The sequence below is a fragment of the Strix uralensis genome, chromosome Z, assembly GCF_047716275.1.
Source record: "Strix uralensis isolate ZFMK-TIS-50842 chromosome Z, bStrUra1, whole genome shotgun sequence".
Classification (NCBI taxonomy): Eukaryota; Metazoa; Chordata; class Aves; order Strigiformes; family Strigidae; genus Strix; species Strix uralensis.
In genome coordinates this window covers 36304897-36329981 of record NC_134012.1, presented here as the reverse complement: position 1 = coordinate 36329981, position 25085 = coordinate 36304897, and the positions used below count along the sequence as shown (strand labels likewise).

At 41.4% G+C, this 25085-nt stretch overlaps 1 protein-coding gene across 2 annotated transcripts in view; it reads right to left on the bottom strand.

Annotated features, from left to right (window-relative positions):
* SH3GL2 (SH3 domain containing GRB2 like 2, endophilin A1) overlaps positions 1-25085 on the bottom strand; it is a 116980-nt gene that overhangs the window by 10974 nt on the left and 80921 nt on the right. The window contains exons 2-5 of one of the 2 annotated variants that reach the window (XM_074856184.1): positions 19833-19887; positions 8753-8821; positions 6426-6498; positions 1447-1590 (exon numbers count right to left, since the gene is read on the bottom strand). In XM_074856184.1, the coding sequence (XP_074712285.1) occupies positions 1447-1590; positions 6426-6498; positions 8753-8761 (226 nt within the window). In that variant the 5' untranslated portion in view covers positions 8762-8821; positions 19833-19887. The remainder of the gene's footprint in view (positions 1-1446; positions 1591-6425; positions 6499-8752; positions 8822-19832; positions 19888-25085) is intronic. The other variant, XM_074856183.1, reaches the window with a different exon arrangement.

The window sequence follows — 25085 nt, the reverse complement described above, 5'->3', positions numbered from 1 at the left end:
TACCAGTGAGACTGGTGACAGTATCAAATGTAAAAATTCTTAACAATTTCACAGAATTTTTTAATGAAAGACCTTTTTGATGAAACTATCAACTTCATATACCCACACAAGTACATAAACTTCAATAAGAATCAGCTGCCTTCTGAGAACTCCTCCAAGATTAACTTGAGGGCCTCAGAAATTACCACTCTGGTTTACCTTCTCTGCATAAAAACAAAAGCAAGAAGCTCAAAAATACCCTCTTGGTTTGAGGTGTAGGTTGGTGAGGAAAAATCAACTTTCAAAGAATACAACGGGTCTGAAAACCTAAAAATGTGATAAATCAGAAGGAGCTTTGTCTCCCAAGCAGCGTTTGCCAGCAATGCACTGCAAAACTAGAGAGCCTGCCAGACCTGGATTAAGAGTGACAAACTGCCATAATAACTGCTATTAGTTATGAATGTGAAAATAATTGCCATATCTATTCTGCTGCATGCTACTGTAATCATCAGGGAATATACAGCAATTTGCACAAACTAAATTCTATTAGTTCTTCATTTTCCCTTTAAAATGTGTTTAAAATTTAGCAAATGAGAGGCAACCAATTAAGAAAACAATTCAGTAGTCTTTAGCACAAATCAACCTTTATCTGCCAAGCTAACTAGTAAATTATATAAAACAAACAAAAAGGTACCTTTTCCATTGCAGATGTCTTTACACCAGGAACAACATTTTATGAAGATTCAAATAGGAAATAGAATTTTCATAGTCCTATTTGAGGATCCTGTGTGTTGCCATATAAAAATGGCCACAGAGAAGCCCAAATAAATTGGACAGAAAGACAAAGGATCCTGTCATGAATGTCATCTCTTCTAGTTAGACCTCTACTGGTGAAGAACACAATGTTAAATCTCAGTGTAACATTTCTAACTCAGGCAGCTGTAAACCCATTTGGGTCTTGGAGGGAGGAGTGGCTGACAGATAGGTCAGGAGTAAAATGTGGAATTTGGTCAGAAAAAAAGGTAAAAGTCTATTAAAAATCTTTTAGTCTTTATTCCTTGCCTGTAATGAAGACAGTAACATCTATTATAAGGATTCTGAGGACAAAAGGATTTTGTTCTACATATGAATAGACAACAATATGATTTCTGAACATGTACATTTTTCATCCCAACACATCCCCAGTAACATAATCTACAACAGAAAGCCTAAAGCCTATATGGATATGGGCCGAAATGGAAACAATTTGACTTTCATGCACAAGAAAAGAATTTCTAGTCCAAATCCACAAAAGATACTCAACAGGCCTAGACCGACCTTAAAGGAGAAGTCTGATGAAGCAGAACTCTAATGCTTCTTGCAGAAGTTTTTCCTTTATAAGAGCACAACACTTTAATAATGAAAGTTATATTAAAATTTACTACCATTTTTATTGTAGTATAATGCAAAGGGAAGTAATCAAGTTACCAAAGTTGCATTCTTCTCCAAGTTCTCGACCAAATTTCAGCATCGCATCTGCTAGCAAGGCTTCAGCCTGAGGGTAACCTGGTCCCTTTTCCTGGCCTCGAATTTTTGACATAGTGTTGATCATGCTGAGTTTAGCTCTGGAAGCTGAAGCAGACAAGTGACAGAGATTACAAGTGTGCAATAGTTTGACTACACAGGCAGGAAAGCACTCTTTAAATTTATCTGAGCTACCTACAATGTATTTGAAGGACATAATCTAAGTTTAGGACTAAGCCCCATTTTTCATCAATTATTTTTAGAGCAAAGGAATGAAATGTTGTTGATCACTGACTTTTTCTCTGCTGGTAGGCCAGAGAGGAGGCTCTGTCCTGAACTTTAAGCAAAAGCTTCCCTTGAAATGACTTGGAAAGAAGAAAGGTCAGGAACATTTCCAAGATAGCATGTTTGACACATGCTACAATTCAGGTAGAAAAATCTTTAAGCTATCCTCAAATTCTTAATCTTAAAATCCTTGGGTGCCAGATGGATAGCAGATTGAGCCAGCCTTCCTCTCAAGGAAAAGTCCAGACTAGGTACACTCAAGATTAACCTGTGGTGTCTCACATTTTTAAAATTTTAAAGTTTTTCTTTTGTAGAATATTAAATAAAACCTATGTCCCCAAACATGATGTCCAACAACCTTTGAAACACTTTTTGGTTTTTATGGGGATTTGGGGAAACTTCAATAAACTGTACTTTAGCTTGTACTTTATCTCAAATACAAAACTACAGATCTAAAGAAAGCACACAATTATCATAATTGATGAAAACAAAGACAGTAAACGTAAAAGAACTAATTTGCTTGATGACGTACTTTAGTGAATTTTTGCAACTACAGAATAGGAATGGCCTGCAGAGAGTGAATTAATTAATGGCACTTGACTTCAAATTTTGCCAGCTAAATCCTATTGCCAGCAAAGTTGACTCGGTGGGTGTTTCTACCTACATTATTGTGTGTGCTACAGGAAAGCTGCTATGAATGCCTCTACCTTCCTCCTTGCAAAGGCTTGACTTCGTTAGTTGCTCTTATGAATTAGTATTTCTGTTTACAAAACATTAGTAGCTCACACTGTTGTGTGCTGATTTCATTGCTCAAAAATCAACCTTGCACACATTTCTGCAACAAAACAAAACATTAGCAGACTGGAGTCAACAAATGTTTTGCTCTTAATTTATTGCTGAAAGTGCACATCAAGAGATGGTTCTTGTTTCACTTTGTGGCATACAAATGTATGCACAGACATAGTAACAGAAACAGACACAGAAAAATCAGGCAAGTGTCATATAACTTATTTTGGCTGAGAAGCAGCTATGAAAGGATAACATGTTTTTAACATATAGTAATTACAGTTTTTTAAGATTTCTCACTACCCTTGAGTGCCACCAGATCATGCTTTTCAGCATCTGAACTTCTTGACGCCTTCTGTTTCTACCCACCACAAAACTGCAGTCAGCAGACTGGCTCACTGTTCAGTATAAGAAACTGCATTTTAATCAAGTGTCTGGCCTTTAAAAATGGCATCAAAATGGTGGTGGCAATGGGAAAATACAGAAGCACAAAAGAAACTAAGGCACAAACAAAATCAGTCAGGGGAATGGAGGCAGCAAGATGAATTAAAACAGGAACAAATGGAAGTATTTTCAGAAATAAAAGAAAAAATGTAAGAAGGAATATAAAAAAATTAAGTGGCTATATTCTGGACAGGCAGTTAAAGAGTAAAAAGCAAAAGCTACAGGAAAGAATGAAAGAGATAAAAGGACAATAAGGGAAGGGCAAGAAATAAATCATAAAGAGAAGAAAGGTAAGCATGAAAAATTCATGCTTCAATGATTAATCTAATAATTAGAATCCTGATTTAGTAGGAAATCTTAGAATACATCCACCAGTGGTCTCATTCACTTTTCTTCTTTTAAAGTTGACTCCAGTAACTTCCATGCGAGCAGAGGTAAGTTCGTGCCTAGTCACTCTCAAAATCCCATCCTGAGCCCTTTCATTCCTATTGCTTTATTGTGCCAGTGCCATGTGCTTTCTTCTCTAAGTTATGTTTCAACCTGAGTGAGGACAGGCAGAGATGTACAAAACACCACATGGAAGTGACCTGAACACTTGATTCTTTTCCCAGTTGCACTCCCTCTCCTTTACACTGACTTTCATGGTGTCACTAATTACTCACCTTCGTACTAAGTGTTAACAGAGCCATGGTGAATCATAAAAATACCGCTAAAAGAATTTGAAAGAAACTTCAGCACTGGGTTCAACTGATCATTCTTCGTACTCTCAATCTTGTTCATCCTGCACCTATTTTTCTTGACATTATGATCAGGTACATCTGCATGGAAAGTCTTTGAGACTTCATCCTGCTCAATTTTAGTTATTTTCAGCTATTCTTCAGGTTTTTTCATAATTGAGAAGTCTACAAAGCTATCTTTTTCATTCACATTAACGTCAGGCCAACAACTCTTTCAATAAACTCACCTTTGTCTTTAATTTCCTCTTCCCTTTCCTTCCCCTTCCTTTTCCCCTTTCCTTTTCCCTTCCAGCATTAGTTAATTGACTGTTTAGTGAAGTTAGACAATGCTGCATACTTCATTTATTGATCCTTCAAAACACCATGAAGCAACTGCTTTCTAGCACTGCAGTACTAAGTTACCCAAGCATATAGATATTTTCAGAGCGTATCTTACTTATCAAGGACTATGTGCTACATCCCAAACCCTCTTCTCCCTACCAAAGCCAGGTAAACTTTTAAAGAAAATATTCTGTTAAATACTGCTGTTAAAGAAAATTTTTTTATTAGATTTTCCCACTCTTCCCAATGTAATGTTTCTATTTTTTATGAAAATGAGAAATCAAACAGGAAATACTGGAAATCAGCATTTTTGGTGCCCCAGACAAATAATAATATAGTTGTAGGGAGAATTTTAAAGAGGAAGTTTTTTATTTTATTGAAAAAAGTAGTTTTCCATGTAATTCTTCTCACTATAGGAAGCCCTTTTGCAATTGTCATAAAACAATCTAAGATCAGGTGAGAGCTGAAAAGAGTCAGTCGTCCTTTCCTCTTACTCCATCTGCTACTGTTGCCCATATGTAGAATGAATAACATGATCTCATTTGATATGCAAGAAGGTAAATCTTCCTCCTGCCTACTACAATTTTAATTTTCTGATCCTACTTGCACATGACACAAGCAGATGAAGGGATGTGTAGCTAGAGTATGGAAAATGCTCTTTCCAGCAGCACTGCAAACTTATATTAGCCTGAAGTGCCTGAAATCACACCATTAGCTACTTCCAGAAATTTTGCTCTCTACCATTGCTGTGAGTCTCCTTCATGATTCACTGCAATCATAATCACTCAGATGTGTCAGGAAGGCAGCCAGACAAGCACTAAACAGTGAAAGCTTATTACTCAGTGTATACGATGTTGCACAACAGCAGCGTGACAGTAGTTAACAATTTTATCACTAGCCCCATAATGTTTGTCAATCCTACTGCTTTTCCTGCAGAGTGCTTGTTGACGATGAGCAATGAAGCTGTGGACTCAAGTCATAAACATTATTTCATCTGTTGACATAGAAACCATTCTAGTCATCATTATATTCTCTCTAGCAGTTCTTGAACTTGTAAATACTGTTCCTTGTTTTTTCAATCCATTGGCAGCATCATCAAATAATCCTCCTTTCCTCTGTGGTCTAACAGAAAAGTATCACCAATTAAACTATACCAGCAACAGTCCTTCATCCTACCACACTGGAGTTAAAATATTTCACACACTGGTTCAAATTTATTTCCAGCTATTAGCAACCAAATTCCTCACACTGAACGAGTGAATTTGGTCTGTACTTCCATGAAACTCTAAGATAGTTATGGTAGGTAGAGGGCCTTATTTTACCTCCAGGCTAATTTTGCACAAGCATAATTCGATACCAGCAGTGAAGCTGGCACTAATTTATGCTAGTATCAAAACCCTTATGTTCCTAGATCACTATTGGAAATCTTCAAGTTCTTAAATTTAACGGTTTACTTGATTTTAACAGCTCCAGATCACCCCTCCCTGTGAGGATCCTTTGGCAAGAGAGGAGCATGCAGCTCTCCATCAGCCCAATCACAAACCCCTTCTTTCATCTCCCTATAGAAACCAATCATTTATTTCTATTGTGAAATAGAATATTTCTATTAGTCATCTTTGATTACATCCATTTATTTGCCCTTTTCTCCAGTTCACCATCAACAGCTCTTTTGCACCCTCCCTTTTGTAGTAACTCTAATGAGGATGGGACATCTTTAGAGGACCAGGTGAAAGGTGTTACGTCTCTTACTATGCCCTGGAGGAAGTTTCTTCAGAACTTTGTCTTTCTTCCCCATGTCAGCAAGGACTGCCTGGTCCTTTTCCCTCAAACATGGTGAATGACTGTGACTGCAGAAGAAAGAGGTGTCTCATGCAGACACCCCCACCACGCCTCATCCTGATCCTTACCCATGGGGCTGATTGCCTGGCCTTGGCCAGTCACCAGAGCCAGGGAGGTGCCTGATGCCCTGGGCTGCTGCTGTCCCTGGCTGGAGCAGTGGCATGGGCCCTGGCTGCCCGGCCCTGCCCTGTTGCCTCTGGGGAGCCCACAGCCATCTCCTGCTCCCAGGGCAACCCCCATGCTCACAATGCTGACATTCAGATGCCTGCATTTGGTTTCTGGGCATGTGCTGCCCCCTTACCTAAAGCAAGAACACACAAAAGGAAAGCAAGATTCAGAGCCAGTCTCCATTCAGCCTAACACAGAAGCCTGTACTCATCTCTGTCTTTTACTTCTCAGTAACTTCAACAATTTTGTGTTACTCTTAAATGCACCAATGAAGATGAGATCTGCCTCAGACTATATATACTGGTGAGGAAGACTATTTTCAAAAAGTGCTGCAAGTACTGTGAGACTGTGAAATTACATTACCTGGATTGGGCTGAAGATACTCTATCGTCTTTGCCATTATTTCCATAACTGCCCTGCTGGTAACATCCACTTTCTAAAGGACAGAGAGTTACACAAAAAGAAACATGAAAAAAAAAGATGTTAGACAAAAGGAAGATGTTTTTCTCTATTCTTTTTGTTCTATTAAATTCTTTTAACTCTTCGTAGAATTATATTTTTGTGTCCCTGAGAACAGCCTTGGTACCAGAGTGGTGGTAACACCTGGAAAACTACCAAAGCACGAGTCCACCATTTCAGTTTATAGCAGATCTATTCTCAGGTGAGGCCATTAGTACAAAGTACCTCAGGATGGTTAGGAATTTGATACGACTCATTGTACTGTGCTGATACTTTACATCATCCTGGGAAGCACCCACAATAGGAAAACTTTTTGATAGAACAGTCACTGAAAACTACTTGAAGAATCAGTCATCTCTGATCCCCTAATAAGTGGAAAATGAGGGGAAAGCAGATGTCAATCAAAATCAATCACCAGTGATAAAATGGGCTGTCTACCTCTTTCAGAGCAAGTAAAATTGGGGTAAGGATGACTAGGTATCTCTCAGTTTCCAATCTGAAGAAACCTATCAGCATAGTTGCACTGACCATTTATTTCCCCTCGCTGACTCCATGAAGAAATATTTTATATTTCAGAATTTAAAATACTTTGAACGGAACAGCATTACTTTCTTCTACTGTAACAGCAATTCTTGCCTTCTTAAGAAGTACTCCACATCAGCTTTCTAAGCTGCATACAGCAAAGTATGCAACTATTTTCCCTCACAGAATCAGGCTTCAAAGAAAAAAATGCTGCTCTGGCAGATTTGGGGATCCCCATAACCTGTCCTGCACTCTGCATTTATGAAGACACATTGTGTTTCTCTGCAGGGTAGCTGGTGTCCCACAGAGTGAACTCCTTTACCAGAATGGCAAGTTCCTATTTTAAAAAAAGAACACCTGAGATAGGCTGGTTGCAGCACGCTGTGATTGATGTCTTTCCTGTTTCCTGTTGCCACCACCATCTGCCAGGTCTTGCTCTATGCTTTACACAAAGAAGGAGAAAAGGTCTGCCTGGCCTAGGAAGTAGCTGAACTGCCTGGTAGAAAGCCCAGAAATGGCTAGAAGACTGCAGAGGAGAGAGGAGGTGAGGGAACAGAAGGCCAGGAATAGGCAGAAGGAGCATGTCCACTGCCTCCAGAAATGCTGGCAAGGGACAGAGGGCCAGGCGGTGGAGCATGGAAGCAACTGATGAGTTTACTCCATTATCTTCTCAACTCTCAGTGCTCTCAACTCCCGGGCTGCTGACCCATGCCACCCATGAGCACTATGTGGGACTCACCTCTGGCTGCTGCAATGTCCTATTTTCCACTCTAAACCTTGCTTTAGTTTTCTGAATCTTTGTTAACATCTTCCAGTCTTGACGGCAGTGCCTATACTTGTAGCACATTCAAAGGCAAGCTGGGTGGAAGGGGAGAAATCAACTATACAATACTTTTGCTTTAAGAAGTACAAAAGATATGCCCTTCTCCTTTGTTTTCCATTCAAGGTTTTTTCCCCATCTCACTATACAAATGTACAGATAAATAGTTTGTTTCTCTTGATCAGAGTTATATATCAGGTACGTACCCTACAAATCACCTAGCAGTGGCTTGTGTTACAAGATTTGACAGCACTTTTCAAAGTCAAAGCCAGAAAAAAACCTGCTTCTACTGATCCTTCCAACTGAAACATCACTGCCACACACAGCTGTGGCTTTTTTTCTTACCCTCCATAGAAACACTCAGTGGTACCACTGCCAGCCTCACCAAGCAGACTGCTGGGGCATTAGCCCCATCTACCCAAGGCACTTTGCCAGTGGAGGCTGCCTAGCAGGATCTCTGAACCTGTGAATGTGAACCTGTGAATCTCAGTGCCACTGCCAACCCACTTCAGCAGACAGCTCTTGCTCCTGCTGACTGATGCTCAAGGAGCTAAGGATTACAGACACCCTATGCCACTGAAATGACCATCTTGTAGACAGACTCTCTATTTTCAGAAATCTTTACAACGGTTTAACTGAAACCAATTTGTAGCTGACATCAGCCTCAATCTCTGAATGAAATGCTGGCATTATAAAGAGTGACATATATTATGTATGCCTCAGTTAGAAAGCAAAAAGAAATAAGAAACAGAAAGCTCAGTCCTGCTGAATAAAATTTAAGTCTTTCAAAATTATTCAAGTGATTCAGGGACAAAGGCTTTGAAATTCCTGTCGTAGAAAGGAAAAATGAATGATAATAACAAATATACACATCTGTATTTAGACTTACCCTTTCCATTTCTTTGAAGTCATCATCTAGCTTGGTTCCTTCTGCACCTCCTACTTTTTCACTCACTTTCTGCAGTTAAAAAAAACAACAAACAGATTCAACAATAACTGAAAAATCTAGCCACTGTGTTTTCCTGGGGAAATATGGGTTTTTTCTGTAAGTTGGTACAACAGTCAGACATATTTTTCTTTCTGAAAAACTTATTTCAAACATACTTTAACTTAAGTTAAACAATCAGAAAATAATATATTACTGCTTAAGTCTCAGAGACCCAACCTTCTGCTGGTGTCAGAAGTACATATTATTATGTCTTTGCAAGATCACACCTCTATTTCTCCGTTGAATGAATGTCTGTATCTTGGAACTTATCAAGCAATCTATCAACAATGACATATGTGTATTCAGCGACAGAAATATCCATGGTTCTGTGTGCTGATGAAAAAGGAGGTGACTTGATAGAATGAACTGGGGAAGGAATCAAGGTGCTAAAAAATTTCTCATCAGAGCTGAAAAATGGCCCCAGCTGCTTTGCCCATTGCGCATCAATGCCACACCAAGGGTAATAATCACAACTAAGAACAGAGCAAGAAAGTCCCAAGGCCTGACTCTAGCCACCCAGAAGGCAACAGGCACCCACTCCTGAGAACTCTCATAAAGGTACTGACTCAAGCCACAACCAGACCTTCACCACTGAAAATCAATTTTATAAATAAAAGTGATAGACTGATACAAAAACCCCTACATTCACACCATGCAAGAGCTTGAGGCTCACATGAGTTACATATAAAATATGCAGTTGACAGGTCTATTAGAAAAAATGAAAGAGAACATTGGTGTCATGTCTTTAGCAAATACTCGGGTTTTTTATAAAATACTCAGTTTGAAAACTAATTGGAAAATTATTTTGTGCTACTGTTTCATTTGCCTGATTCAGTGGAACACATTGAACAGAGTTTCCCTTTACTGTCAGTAAAAGTGATAGTAATGGATTTGAATGGTAACTGCTATGGAGCATCATTCAAAATGGATTTTGGCAATTGTACAGTCAGTCACAAATTGTTTTAGTGGTGTAATTCCACAACTAAGTCAATTGCCTATGATCCAGTGAAGGTACTAATCTTTCACTGGGCTGGTATTTGTCATAAGAAATTCATGATACATATGACTTTGTTTTCTATCCATTTTTAGCTCTTTGTACTGCACACCGTTTAACTCTACAAACCTTCCTAGGTGCCTCTGAATCATCTGAATCACCTTTAGACTGTTTCAACTAAGCATAACTACTGATATCAGTGAAGTGACTCCTGCAATAAACAAGGAGAAATGAAAGAAAAATTGTACTTTTTTTTCCTCTTGGTTTCAACCACTGTGTTAATTCTCTTACAGCTTTCTTTTAGTATCAAGAGGAAGAAGACCCATAGCCAATAACTCACATGCCATTAATAAAATACAGACATTTGATTAATTTCAAATTCACTCCAGTTCACTCCAACAAAGCTGCAAGTGCAGCATGGCCAAGCACTTACTAATGCAGGCTATAATTATCTGTGCAATAGAAAATGGCTATCAGATCTGTTTGTTTTTTGTCAGCTCCTCACAAATTAGTACCCAAAATGCTGCATTAATGAGACATCAATACTATGAAACATCGTAAAAAAACCAAAGAACTTTATTTATCCCTCGTCATGATTTAAACCCGTCCAGCAGCCAAACACCACGCAGTCACTCGCTCATCCTCCCCCGCCCAGGGGACGCGGGAAAGAATTGGAGGAATAAAGGGAAACTTGTAGGTTGAGATAAAGACAGTTTAAAAATTGTAATAAAACCAAACAATAACAATACTAGAAAGTACGAACAGATAATGCACAATGTGACTGCTCACCACCCGCTGACTGATAGCCCATTCATTACTGGCTAGTGATCCTGAAATACCAAGATCGTGCAATCATAATCCTGGAAGAGAGAAAGAACCCTCACTCCTTCCTGGCTGCCCCTCCTTTATACACTGAGCATGACATTACATGATATGAAATATTTCATTGTCTAATTTGGGTCCGGTGCTCGGGCCATGCTCCCTCCCAGCTTCTTGTACACCTGTGCACAAGCAGGACATGGGGAGCTGGAAAGTCCTTGATTTCCTAGCAACAACTGAAAACATCAGCGTCTTATCAGCATTCTTCTCATACAAAACCCCATACTGAATCCAAAACACAGCACTATTCTAGCTACCAAGAAGAAAAATTCACTATATCTCAGCCAAAACCAGGGCACCCTTCATTCCTATACAGAAGAGATGTGCAAATCCATGCAGACACTCTCTTGTCATTAATCTGAATGCAGGTGAGTTTGTGTGGTCTGTATTACTGAACTTGTTCCTTACTGAGATTAGCGAAGTGCCACAGAAAATCAGTGCTGTTAGGAATAATTCTGCAGTGGATGAGGGATAGATTCGATGTCCTAGAAGATGCTATTCATTTGCAGCTTCTGTGAAGATAGTAACCAAAGAAGCATAAAAGACCAGAAGCTTTCTTAACCAATCCATGACTGAATCTTCTGCAAATGGACCTCCTACTACAGATGATATGGCAAAATCTGCATAGGAGCTTTCTACCACAAAGATTTCAGGTCCCTGAAAAAAACAGTATGCAAATATGCTAGTACTTAAATGTTCAAAACAGATTTTGAATAACTGAAGTTTGACTCTAAGGATACAAAGTACCCAAAGGTAATTAATAATCCAGGCCTTTTAACTGTAACTTTACTTTTCATCACTTTCAGATATTTTCATAGTTGCTGAGGATTTGCAAAGACATGGCTTATCATCCCCACAGATGCCCTAAAGATCCCATCTCACATCTACAAACCATAGCAATTAGTCCTTTCCTTCATATTCATCATTAATCTAGCTGAGGAATGTATGACACTTCATAGTGCAGCTCTGTAGTCTGCTGGAGTGGTCACTGCTATGTCAAAAATGCAGGTCATCCCTCTCTTCTAAACATGCTTTCCATTTTTGGTCACTTTGTCATTATTAGCCTCACAATCACCATTATGAGTCACTCATTTAAGGTGACTAACAAAACTATGTGCCAAGCAGAAAATTCATTTGTAAAGCTCTAGTTCAAGTACTGTTACAGTCAACAGAGGTGAGTCAAAGGAGAGAGACAAGCTGTGAAGTCTTCAGACCTTCTGGAGCTGGGTCACTCTTCTTTCAGGGTAGTTACATCATAGGCCCTCCAAGAAGTACCTTTGAAACAAAGAGGTTCACTAAACAGTCAGAATTCAATATGACTGTTAAGCAGGTATTCTTTATTAATAGCACTGGGCAGCACTGGGGATTGCTCTACCACGAGTGCCACACCAACTAACAAAACGCTCTGACTAATATACACAAAAAGCATACATATTAATCCATTTCCTGGAAAAGGCAGTCTTATGCTAATGGGTTCTCAGAATTCATTTCAATAGTCTGAGCATGCGTAGTAAAAATAGAATTACGGTCTTCCTCCCCTCCTGGGTGTCCACATAGTCTTCCTCACACTGTCCGCTAGTTCAACTTTAGGTTTCCCATGTCCATATGGTCATGGAGTTATGTCATTCGTCCTTCAGCTCCCGTTTGTTTCAAGGGGGTTGGTTTAAAGTGGATTCCGGTCGCTTATCTTGACACTGGCATCTTCTCAGGCACTTGTTTTTAGGTCCCTGTTATCAGGGATGTACTCAGGGAGTTTACCAGACTGCCCAAAGCCTGTTTTATCTCCACTGGGCAAGGAGTTACAGGTTTCAAAACATTTTACAAGTGGGTAATGACTACAGAGGGTAGTTAGGAAAAGAGTATATATGAAAATGAAACCAGTTCTAAAAAGAACCCCAGAAGAGTCATTGTAGTGGGTGACTCCGTTCTGAAGGGTGTCGAAGGCCCAATATACAGACCAGACCTGCCTCATAGGGAAGTCTGCTGCCTCCCTGGGGCCTGCATCAAGGACCTCACGGCAAAACTCCCCACTCTAGTGAGACCCAAGGACTACTACCCTCTACTGGTTTTTCAGGTAGGTAGTGACGACATTACCAGGAGAAGTCCTAAAGCAATGAAGAAAGAATTCAGGTCCTTGGGGAAACTGATTAAGGGGCCGGGGGCACAAATTGTGTTCTCCTCCATCCCTTCAGTTACGGGGATGGATGACGAAGAATACAGGACAACTCAACAGACGAACTTGTGGCTCCAAGACTGGTGTTACCATCAGGGCTTCGGAGTTTTCAATCATGTATACTAATACAGGGCACCAGACCTTTTGGCATTGGATGGGATGCACCTGTCCCAGAAGGGGAAGAGGATCTTGGGGCAGGAGTTAGCTGGACTCATTGAGAGAGTTTTAAACTAGACTTGAAGGGGGAAGGGGGCAAAACATCAGCCCATCTGAAGTGCATCTATACCAATGCACACAGCATGGGTAACAAACAGGAGGAGCTTGAAGCCATGATGCAGCAGGAAAATTATGATGTCATGGCTATTAGAGAAACATGGTGGGATGTCTCCCATAATTGGAGCATGCCAATTGATGTCTACAAGCTCTTTAGGAGGGACAGACAAGGAAGGAGAGGTGGTGGGGTGGCGCTGTATGTTAGGGACTGTTATGATTGCTTTGAATACAAGTGCAGTGAAGACAGGGTGTAGTGTCTGTGCGTTAGAATCAGGGGGAAGGCCAACAGGGCAGATGTTGTAGTAGGAGTGTACTATAGGCCACCCAACCAGGATAGAGGTGGACGAAATATTCTATAGGCGCTTAGGAGAAATCTCACGATTGCTTGCCCTTGTTCTTGTGGGAGACTTTAACTTCCCAGACATCTGCTGGAAATACAACACAGCAGAGCGGGACCAGTCCCGGAGATTCCTGGAATGTGTGGCAGATAGCATCCTGACACAGCCGGTGAGTGAACCAACCAGAGAAGGTGCCCTGCTGGATCTCCTCTTTGTGAACAGAGAAGGGCTGGTGGATGATATGGCAGTTGGAGGCTGTGGCAGGTGCATCCGTCCAGTGAAAGCAGAGCTTCTTGGCTGCTGAAGTGTGGCAGCTTCTGGCTGTCTTTGTTTTCAAGGTCTCGCGGTAGTTGGGACCTTTGACCAATGGGAGCCGCTATTGACTACAGGTCAGATTAGGCCTGGGTATAAATGGAGTCCCCAGGGGGAGCCATTTTGAGCTGGTCCCCTGGAGCAGCACACTGCAGTCGAGGACTCTCCCGTTGGGTCAGGACACTGCCCAAGTAAACTCCTCGAGGTGCCTTGCGTCGGGACTATGCCCTGAGCAGGTCCTCAAGGTAGAGAGCCCTCATTTGTCAGGTGATGCATAAAGCGTTTTGGGTTGTTGTTAAACCCTAGGTAGTGAGGTTTTGTTCTGCGTTTGGGGTTGCCGTTAAACCTTAGGGAGTGAGGCTTTGTAAAGCGTTTTGGGTTGTTGTTAAACCCTAAAAAGTTGTTCTGTTTTCCTCTCGCAGACATTCGAACCTGTAATTGCCGGAGAGCTGGTTGGCTGTGTTATTAATAATAAATTTTTTATTTTTTTATACTGGTTGTTGGTTGCTTATTTGGGAGCCTCTGTAACAGAGGCCGACTAGGGCACAGCGATCATGAAATAATAGAGTTCTCTATTCTTAGAGAAACCAGGAGAGGGCTAAGCAGAACTGACATCCTGGACTTCAAAAGGGCTGACTTTGAGTTGTTTAAGGACCTGCTTGACAGGATCCCTTGAGAGACGGTCCTGAAGGGTATAGGGGTCCAGGAAGTCTGGACACTCTTTAAGAAGGAAGTCTTAATGGCACAGGAGCAGGGTGTCCCCAGGTGCTGTAAGAGAAGCCAGCAACAGAGAAGACCACCCTGGCTGAACAGGGAGCTTTGGCTGCAACTCAGGGAGAAAAGGAGAGTTTACGGCCTTTGGAAGAAGGGGCTAGCCACTCACAGTGATTACAAAGACGCTGTGAGGCTATGCAGGGCGGAAATCAGGAGGTCTAAAGCCCAGCTAGAAATTATCCTTCAACAGTCAAGGATAACAAGAAATGTTTCTATGTCAACAGCAAAAGAAAGAGCAGGGAGAGCCTCCATCCCCTGCTAGATGCAGGAGGAAACATGGTAACAAGTGATGAGGAGAAGGCTGAGGTGCTTAATGCCTTCTTTGCCTCAGTCTTTAATAACAAGACTAGTTGTACTGAGGGAATCCAGCCACCTCAGCCAGAAGACAGAGACTGGGAGAACAACCCCCCTGCAATCCAGGAGGAGATAGTCAGTGACCTACTGCATCACATAGACATACACAAGTCTATGGGACTGGATGGGATACACCTGAGGGTGCTGAAGGAGCTGGCTGGGGTGCTCGCCAAGACGCTTTCCAGCATTTACCAGCAGTCCTGGCTGACCGGGTAGGTCCCAACAGATTGGAAAGTGGCCAATGTGACGCCCATCTATAAGAAGGGTCAGAAGGATGATCCGGGAAACTACAAGCCTGTCAGCTTGACGTTGGTGCCCGGGAAGTGATGGAGCAGCTCATCTTGAGAACCATCATACAACATGTGTGGGACAACCAGATGATCAGGCCCAGTCAGCATGGGTTTATGAAAGGCAGGTCCTGCTTGACAAACCTGATCTCCTTCTCCGACAGGGCGACCTGCTTATTGGATGAGGGAAAGGCTGTGGATGTTGTCTACCTTGACTTCAGTGAGGCTTTTGACACTGTTTCCCACAGCATTCTCCTGGTGAAACTGTCTGCTCATGGCTTGGATGGGCACACGCTTTGCTGGGTAAAAAACTGTCTGGATGGCCGGGCCCAAAGAGTTGTGGTGAATGGAGTTAAATCCAGTTGGCGGCCAACCACGAGTGGTGTCCCCCAGGGCTCGGTTTTGGGGCCACTCCTGTTTAACATCTTTATTGATGATCTAGACCAGGGGATCGAGTGCACCCTCAGTAAGTTTGCAGATGACACCAAGTTGGGTGGGAGTGTTGATCTGCTCGAGGGTAGGGAGGCTCTGCAGAGAGATCTGGACAGGCTGGAGTGATGGGCTAAGGCCAACTGGAGGAGTTTCAATAAGGCCAAATGCCGGGTGCTGCACTTGGGCCACAACAACCCGCAGCAGCGCTACAGGCTTGGGGAGGAGTGGCTGGAGAGCTGCCAGTCAGAGAGGGACCTGGGGGTGTTGACTGACAGCCGGCTGAACATGAGCCAGCAGTGTGCCCAGGTGGCCAAGAAGGCCAATGGCATTCTGGCTTGTGTCAGAAATAGTGTGGCCAGCAGGGACAAGGAAGTGATCTTGCCCCTGTACTCGGCACTGGTGAGGCCGCACCTCGATTCCTGTGTTCAGTTTTGGGCCCCTCACTACAAAAAGGACATTGAATTACTCGAGCGTGTCCAGAGAAGGGCAACGAAGCTGGTGAAGGGTCTGGAGCACATGTCGTATGAGGAGCGGCTGAGGGAACTGGGGTTGTTTAGTCTGGAGAAGAGGAGGCTGAGGGGAGACCTCATTGCCCTCTACAGCTACCTGAAAGGAGGTTGCAGAGAGATGGGGATGAGTCTCTTGAACCAAGTAACAAGAGATAGAACAAGGGGTAATGGCCTCAAGTTGTGCCAGGGAAGGTTTAGACTAGATATTAGGAAGCATTTCTTTACAGAATGGGTTGTTAGGTGTTGGAATGGACTGCCCAGGGCAGTGGTGGAGTCCCCATCCCTGGAGGTGTTCAAGAGGCGGGTTGACATGGCGCTTGGGCATATGGAGTAGTTGGGATCTGTCAGTGCTAGGTTAATGGTTGGACTAGATGATCTTCATGGTCCTTTCCAACCTAGATGATTCTGTGATTCTGTGACTGTGAAGGGAAGGGGTGAGTGAAGGCTGCGTGGTGCACAGTCGCCCTCTGGGCTCAAACCATGACACATCTACAGCTAGCCAGAAAACAAAAGTCTCCTTTGCCATGTCACTTGAGTCTAGGTTTTGACATTTTGGTTCTTGCTTTAAAACAGAGTGAAAATTGGGCCCTTTAAGTGGTTTTTAAAAACAGTAATACTACATCTCCTTCTAGTCCAGTCATATGGAAGAAACAGGACCTAATCTGTTACCACAGCCAACATTATTTAGTTATTTTGTGATCATGCCTTCTCCTTCTACTGTTGATTACCTATTCCATCTTGCCTCAAAAAGCCTTTACAATAAAATTACCATTAAAATATCAATATGTTTTCATGAAAAATAACAGATTCAACATACAAACATTTTCTGGGTGGGAGAAAAATGTCATGAAAACACTTTTGTGCATCAAAAATGCATGGTCCTTTTCTACACCTAACAATGTCATGTTTTACAGTTCTGATCTCCATATTTTATATGACTTAAAACAAGTGCTATGTGCCTTAGAGCAAATTCTAATTTTATAAAGATCCCATTTCTACTCAAGAAGAATATTAACATTTGCTGGTCAGAATGGTTTCAGTAGGGACCACAAAAGTGGCATGAATCCTACAGTTAGGGGAGAAAATAAACCTGTTTTTTTCCTGGCAGATACTATCAAAAAGGCAGGTTTTCAGCAAATGCTGACAGGATCTGGAATATAAGCCATAGTGACAGGAGTGTGGTTTTGTAGATGGATCTCATGTGAAAGAACAAAACTTACTAGGTCTTAGTTATGCAGCCATTTGTTCAATTTTTCATATAGTTGTGCAATTATACCTTATTTTTGTATTGCTGTGTCATGATGCAGCATGTCACAAAGGACAAAAAAGTGCTTATGTAGTCACTATGAATATGCTGAAAATTCCAGTTGCCTTTTATAGAATTCACTGATGATCACTTGTACAATACCCCATACAGCAGTCCTCTAATGACGATATGAATCTGATGCTGTCATCTCTCGCTACTCACAAGATATTAATAGAAACCAAATGTGTGTTAGATAGCTATTCCTCGAGAATTATGTTCTTCAGTAGTATGATACTGCACCATACTAGAGTGCCTTCTGAACAATTCACAGTTCAAACAACTGCTACCAGAAAGCCTTGCACACTATGATATGCCACTACCCAAACTTGAAAATGCAGCAAGATCTGCATTAAATTACAATAGTAGTCCCTTGAGTCTGCAGCTCTATTAATTTCATGACACACTGGTTTGGCAGCATGTATAGAAGGCAGCTTTCCTTCCATACAGGAGTAGAAAACCAGCTTTGAATAGATCACCACCACAATACACTGCCTTTGCCTATGATGCAAATTGCCCTGTTTGCAAAGCAGTCACACCACAGTAAGACTGAAAAAGTAATAGTCTCTTTATGGCATGCATTCATAGCTCCAAATATGGAGCACAGCAACATTTTTACTCAAAGCACACAGCAAATTCCAATCTACTTAATGCCTTTTACCATTACCTCAATCAGAGACTGGTTTTCCCGTTCGGATATTTTGGAGATCATCCTTCCACAGTGTTTCTTATCTACCACATAGTTCAGTTTCCATGGCGTAACTTCTCTATCCCTAAAAGTACGGGTGTTGACACTACAGTCCTATCAAATTGCCACACAGGGGACAGGGTGGTAGGAACAAAGATTTTATTAATATGAAAGCTACAGGAAACAGTAATGAATGGAGCTTACAAATTCATGATGGAGAAAAAGAATGTTCTTTGTAGTTCATACTTGTTAAATGCAAGTCACCCTGTTGATTTCTCATTCCTGATTGTTAATTTCTGTTCCACTGGTTACTATAGTTCTTCCATGCAGTTTTTGTCCTTTTGACTTTTGACTGTCACTGTAAGGGTTCGTGTTCTGGAAGCACAGTGACAGAAGTGTCTTCAGATTTGCTAAAGATTTTCAAACAGGCTCTAAAATGCTGTGATGCTTTGTTAGCTTTGCAAACACAGGAAAGACATTTGCAAAAGAAAGTAGCGAAAAATACAAATTTTAATGGGAAGAAGTCTGTCATTTTAGTGGGAAGAAGTCTGTGTACACATGGTGAAGGTTTGCCAACACTGTAGGCTTTGCAGAAGGAGAAAACATTTGAAAAAGGACGTTTATAAAAAGCACAGTCTCCAAGGAAGAAAATTTTTTTTATGCTCTTTGTCACTTCTCATGCTACAGTAAGACAAAACTGCCATTTGCAGGCTAATTTTTCTGTCTGCTTGATCCTGCACAGTCTGACATTTATGGTATCAGAATTTGTTACCACAGGAAACATGTGAAATCTACAATTCAAATTTATGGTCATGGCCCTGGTTCTCTGCAGATAATGAAGCATACTTCCTCATGGCAAATCACACTCAGCAACAACAGTAAGCAAGAGAGGAGATTTTCTGCTGATCTCAGCTAAATTAGAATAGGGACTGAAAGAAAAACCAATCTCAAAAGCATATGTAAATTAGCTGTATTTTAGACTACTTCTTCTCCAGCTGACATTAGAACATAAAAGAAAAGGACCTTTTCCAGATTAGTCTGGAGATAGCTTATCTTCAGAAACATTAAGAGGCTGTAGAAAATATCAGTGTTGGTTCACAGCACCTTATCCTGTCCTGGAAAGGAAATTACCATCTGATTTCAACTGAGGTAGAGCAATCTTGCTCCAGCTTTTCTGGAACAGCCATCTAGATGAGGGAAGTCCTGATTTACAAGCCAAATGATCCAATATCATTAGTCTTGGAAAGCTTCAACAAACTCAACAGATGTCATCAATCTCACCAGAAGCCAGAAGTATTCTGATTAGGCTCACACTTACATTGCACTCTTTTGTTAGAGAAACTGAGCAAAAGCCACACTTTCATTAAACAAGACAGGAAAGCTTATCACCCTCTCCCTTGCATTTAAAATTCTTTGACTTTTACTCTATTTTTCTTTTAATTTGTAAACACCTTGCACAAAATAGTGACTGTCAATAAAGCATGGCATGAGAATGTAAAACAAGCCACTACAATAGCAAAACAAAAGTAGGATCCAAACTTAATGTACATTTAAGATATAGTAATGTCCATTTACATTTCATTAGTAAACTTCTCTTCTTCAGCTGGGACAGCTACAAGGGCAGTCCACAATGCCAGCTGGAGCTCATGAGCTGAAGATCCTTACCTTGCAAAACTGAGGAACACAGTGACTTCACTGCTACCACAGAATCTGTAAGACACTGTGAAAGGGAAAAGGGAAAAAATGAGAGATCCAAGAATCTCCAGGGAACTTCACTGTTAATCTCCTGTTTGCACTAAGACTTTGATTATGCCATTGATGTTTCGCTTTCTCCCTGGCAAAATGAAGAAATACACTTGCCTACCACATGGGAAAGTTGTGAGCATTAATTTGCACCTGCTACTGCTTGCCATCAGGAGCATATCTATATATTTAGTCATATATAATATGACTAAACATATTTAATATATGTAATCAGGAAATTTATTTTTATAGATTTGATATATATAATCAGGAAATATATTTTTATATATTTATGTTTAATCAGGAACTAATATATTCCCTCCTCTGATAGCACTGAAATCACTTTCTTCCTGCTAAAAGTCTTTGTTCACTGGCCTGTTCCACCACAGCAACACACCAGCCACAGGCTGGGTAGGTTTATTCTCCATTAAAAGTTCCCTTGACTCTGCTGTTGGATGCAGAATGTCAGTAATAAAGTGCACTATTAAAACATCAGGAAGTGAACTGAATTTTGGAAACTCGAGAATAGAAGAGAGGGCTATGACTGGACTATAAAAGGCTTGCCTTCATCTCTCACTGATTTGTGGAAAAAGACTCTACAACTCGAAATAGAGTTATACAGCAGGTATGTTTTACTCCGGCCAGGGTGCAAGGGGATTTCTCCACAAAGCTTGCACACCAACAGCACATTTTACCAAAAACTTAAAGAGTGTGGATATACATAGTCACTGGATTACATAACACAAACATACATATGCATGAGTGAGGCTGGGTTAGTTCTAGAGGCTGGTGTCAGCAGTTTATGTTCTCTTTGCACCTCCACATTGCCTCCTGGGGGGCATCTTCGGGGGTCTTTGGGAGGAAAGCTCATAGTCTTTCTCACCTTGCTTTTCCCTCAGAGCATGCGCAGATTCTCTTGGCCAAATTCTTGAACAACAAAAATGTTTTTCAGCCAGTTTACTCATCCTATCTTATTTAAGGGAACCAATGAAACTTCTACCATCCGTATATGGCTATCTTTACTCATTACCAAGACCCAACTAGTTAGAGCACATCTGTTCCTCAAGGACAAAAACATGATATTTTGCTGAACACTGCAGTTCTTGGTAGATTTTCACAGTGAACTGCTTTGTTTTGATGGACACAGTAGTCCTTGGTAAAATTCCACAAAACAGTCTGGGCAAGCAGGATTATTAGCAATATTAAAAAATACTATAAGTAATACTGTAACTTGCTATAAGTAAGTAAATAAGTTGCTAAGCAGTTTTCTATAAGTAAATAAGTAAATAAGTCATAAAACAAGTAATCATTTCTCTGTATCATCACAAAGCATCTTCTAAGTACTCCTTATATATATACACTAGCTTGGCCTCACTAGTCCTCACAGCTGTTAGCAGTAGAGCTCATAGCCCTGTTAAGAGCTCCGCTAACAGTCTGAAGGTAGGTCAAAAGCCAGGGAAATTGGCTATTGATGTGACATATATAAGACACAGGAACTGGCAATGCTAAGACTTTGCTAAAGCTTGTCAAGTCACGAAGGAAATTCTTTGTGGGTTGGGATCTCCAGTAACGCCAGCGATACTCTGGAGCAAAAGCAAAATAGCTCAGTGGAACTATTTTTCCCCAAGAAGTATAAAAAGAGATCAGGATCCCAACCTCCAGCAATGTTGCTGTGTAAGAAATATGCATTGTGAACCTGTCCTGTGTTCTTACTCCCTTCATTTAGAATCAATCCCTGATTTCCCTTTTTTTTTTCTCATTTTCAGCTGAAACTGTCAAAGGGGAGGAAAGAGGGTGTTTGGATCAATCGTTTCTTCTACCAATCTGATCTAGCATTTCGCTTTCTGACTACTAGCAAGGACCACACTGCGGAATTCCTGCAACTTCAGCACCACAGGGAGAGTCATTCACAATCACCACTAGCACACAATACGACAGTATGACGCAGGCTTCTACACCGACAGGAGTTACTGCAGAGCCTCTGCTGCAGTGCCACTGCATTACATTGGAGGCTGTCCACTGGTAAGTGAAATAAAACAGTGAAAGCAGGAAGAACTACTAAAGAAGTGCTGGTGTTGTAGTGCCCTACATGGTATCTCTGTATTGAAAGTCCCTGCATAGAGGCACCCACCATGACAGATGAGGTAGTAGTAACCTAGGGCAGACAAAAATTTAAATCAGTATTATGCATTCCAGTGACAGAAGTATGCTGATAGCTGAGTCACCGCAGCGCATCCATGATAACCAAGATAATCCATTTCACGCATTTAAACTTATTACTGAAGTTTCACACGTTTACCAAACACACTTCTCTGCAAAGTTTAAGTTCAGCGAGAAAGCTGGTCACAACCCCAACACCTTTGCAGTTTAAAGTGGCAAAGAGAAGCTGGCGAAAGCTCAAAAGCTGCCAGAAAGCTGGGGCCAGTCAGAACACTGTGTGCTTTTTTAACACTGTCTCCACCAGGTCACCAGTATGAGAAACAGAGAAGAAACTGGCATTTAAAAAGGTGGCTATATTAGCTAGAAGGTGTGCCAATCTCTGCTTTTTTCAGTACAGAAATGGAACTGAGAATCTATTCCCAGATGTTATCTATTCCCACATGGTATTTCTACTTCTGGTAACAACAGTACTGTGACCCAGTTCCTTTAGTGGGCCCGTGGGCAACAAAATGCTCACAAGTTTTTTACTCCTGTGCAAAGGGATCTGGATTCATATCCACAATCCTTATGAGTTCTCCACACAGCAGTAGTGGGAGCCCTGCCCTACATACTGCCACAGAGAAAGAGGACATCTGTGCTCTATTTCCCAAAGTGCCAAAAAATCTGGTAGCTGCCTGAGTGTTTCTTCAATATAAGTGGCTCACTCAGCTGGGTAGTGGTAAGAATCTCTCAGAGAGGGGCAAAACTAATACAAGAACACTAACAGTTCCGGGGGTTCTCAGATTTCTTGCCTAGGGAGGTGCACAGCACCAGCTTTCTCATCTGGAACACTATCAGTTGCCAGCACCTGACCTATGACACTCTGTTACCATAAATAAATAACGTTTTTGTATTTTAAAAGGAGAGTGTAAACCATGAAATTCCATATTCATTCAAACTTTCATACTTTTCTCATTTCTCCAATGCAATTTTCACGAAGCTTTAAGGGGAAGATGCTTCCTCTGGGTAGGTAGAATTGCAGCTTTAAATTTTGTTGCTGCACTTTCAGGCAGGTGAGCTGTGGATCTTAAAACCATATACAGAGTTGTATGACAGTACACAGAGCAGACAACGAGGGAAAGAGAACACAGAGCATGTATCCATCCAGCTAGCATCCTAATCTGGAGCCCAGGTACAGCATGCTTACAGATCATGATCCATTTTATCTCAACCACACACTTTTAACGCAGCTCCGTCCACACAGTTTCTCAGTTCAGCAGAAACAATCATCTCTTTCTTCCCACTGCTTCACTTGGCACGTGCATACCTTACCACATTGCAGACCCCATCTGGTACAGGTGACCCATCCCAAGGTTTCTTAAACCACATCACCAGACTGCTTGAGCTCACCTTACTCCACTTTAGCACAAAACTGTGTTTCCTGCAGCAGTGGTTTAAGCTGCCAACTGGGAGGGAGAGTTCAAATTCACTCGTCATGAAGAACAATGTTTAGTCTTGGCTACTGATCCAGCTAACTTACATGCAGAAAATGTCAACTTTGAAAAACACTAGAGTATGTCACATGCAGACCTAGCAGGTGAAGAGTTCTAGGGAACAGTCTACACCTTGCTAAGATCTCCATGAAACATGGAGTCCAAATATCTCATCAGCATTATGCAAGCAGTGATGCAACGATGATAGGTAAAGCAGGTTACTACATATGACTTGGTTAGGCAAATCAACTACTAATTTTTACAGAGTATTAAAGCTTGGGGTGGGTTCTAATTTCTTTCTCTCAGTATAGGAATGAATTATTCAGCAGAAATAAATAGGACATACTCAGGCCAAAAAAAAGGGCAAAATAATGGCATGAGAAATTTACAGGCATATTTTATAACTCTACATAATGTATACCAGCCTACATGCCTTCTGCTGGGTGAAAGACAGCCTGGCCTTTAACATCTGAAAATGTGAGAATGCCAGGAACATTCAGAAGCTGCTAGAGGCCAAGAGAACAAAACATGGCTTAAATATGATTTAACAGCTCTACAAACTGTGGTATTGTGAACTTGTTCCTTTCACATTTGAAAGTGCATTTGCTGGAATCTGTCAGTGAATTAATTGTTATCTGCCAAAGACAAGACATTAAAGGGAATCTGTCAGAGAAAGCATGTCTGTAAGCTGTTGCTGGTACTCATGTACAATGTCTAAAAGGTTACAGTCTCTACAACACAACAAAGTGTCAGTCCAAACGATCTGTATATTTTGTTATGCTATTAGCAGTGTTGATAATTTATTAACTACATACAGAGCAACGCAAAGCCATCCACCATTTTCAGTTTGATAGCAGCACATTTAGAAATTGCCAAGATCTGCTTTAGGCTTCAACTTTTTTACATGAGCACTACATAAATTAAGATGAATGCCCTTTACTTAAATTCATGTCCTATGTCTCACACTCACTGTGTAAGAGCCGTAGGTGCCAAAGCACTGGCCTGTTATCAGGGGCAGGAGATCACTACAGTACAACAGTGATGCTCAGACAAGCTCTGGGTATTTCTGGGGCAGCGCCCTCAACTGACGGAAATAGTGGTGTGCCTTTTTGTGCTTCCAAGATGTACACAAATGAAAAAGAAGAGAAAGGGGCCTGGATGAGTTAAGACTGGATGAAACATATCCAGATACAAGAAAAAAACGATGGACGGCACCACTTAGCCTGATGCTGGACTGTGTATGCACACACTGCACAGTGCAATGCCAGGAGCAGATGCAGCTCTGCTTCTGCAGCTGCAGCAAGGTCAGCAAGGGGATTCTGCCAGAGTCCCTGGCAGGGAGGAGGAGCAGCCCTTTCCTACCAAAATGACGGCATAGCCACAGCCCTAGGGGATTAATACTTAAATGCCCAGGGAAGTGACCTCGTTGAGTGACCATCCCTGGAGGTATGTAAAAGACATGTAGATGTGGCACTTAGGGACATGGCTTAGTGGTGAACTTGGCAGTGTTAGGCTGATGGTTGGACTTGACCTTAAGGGTCTT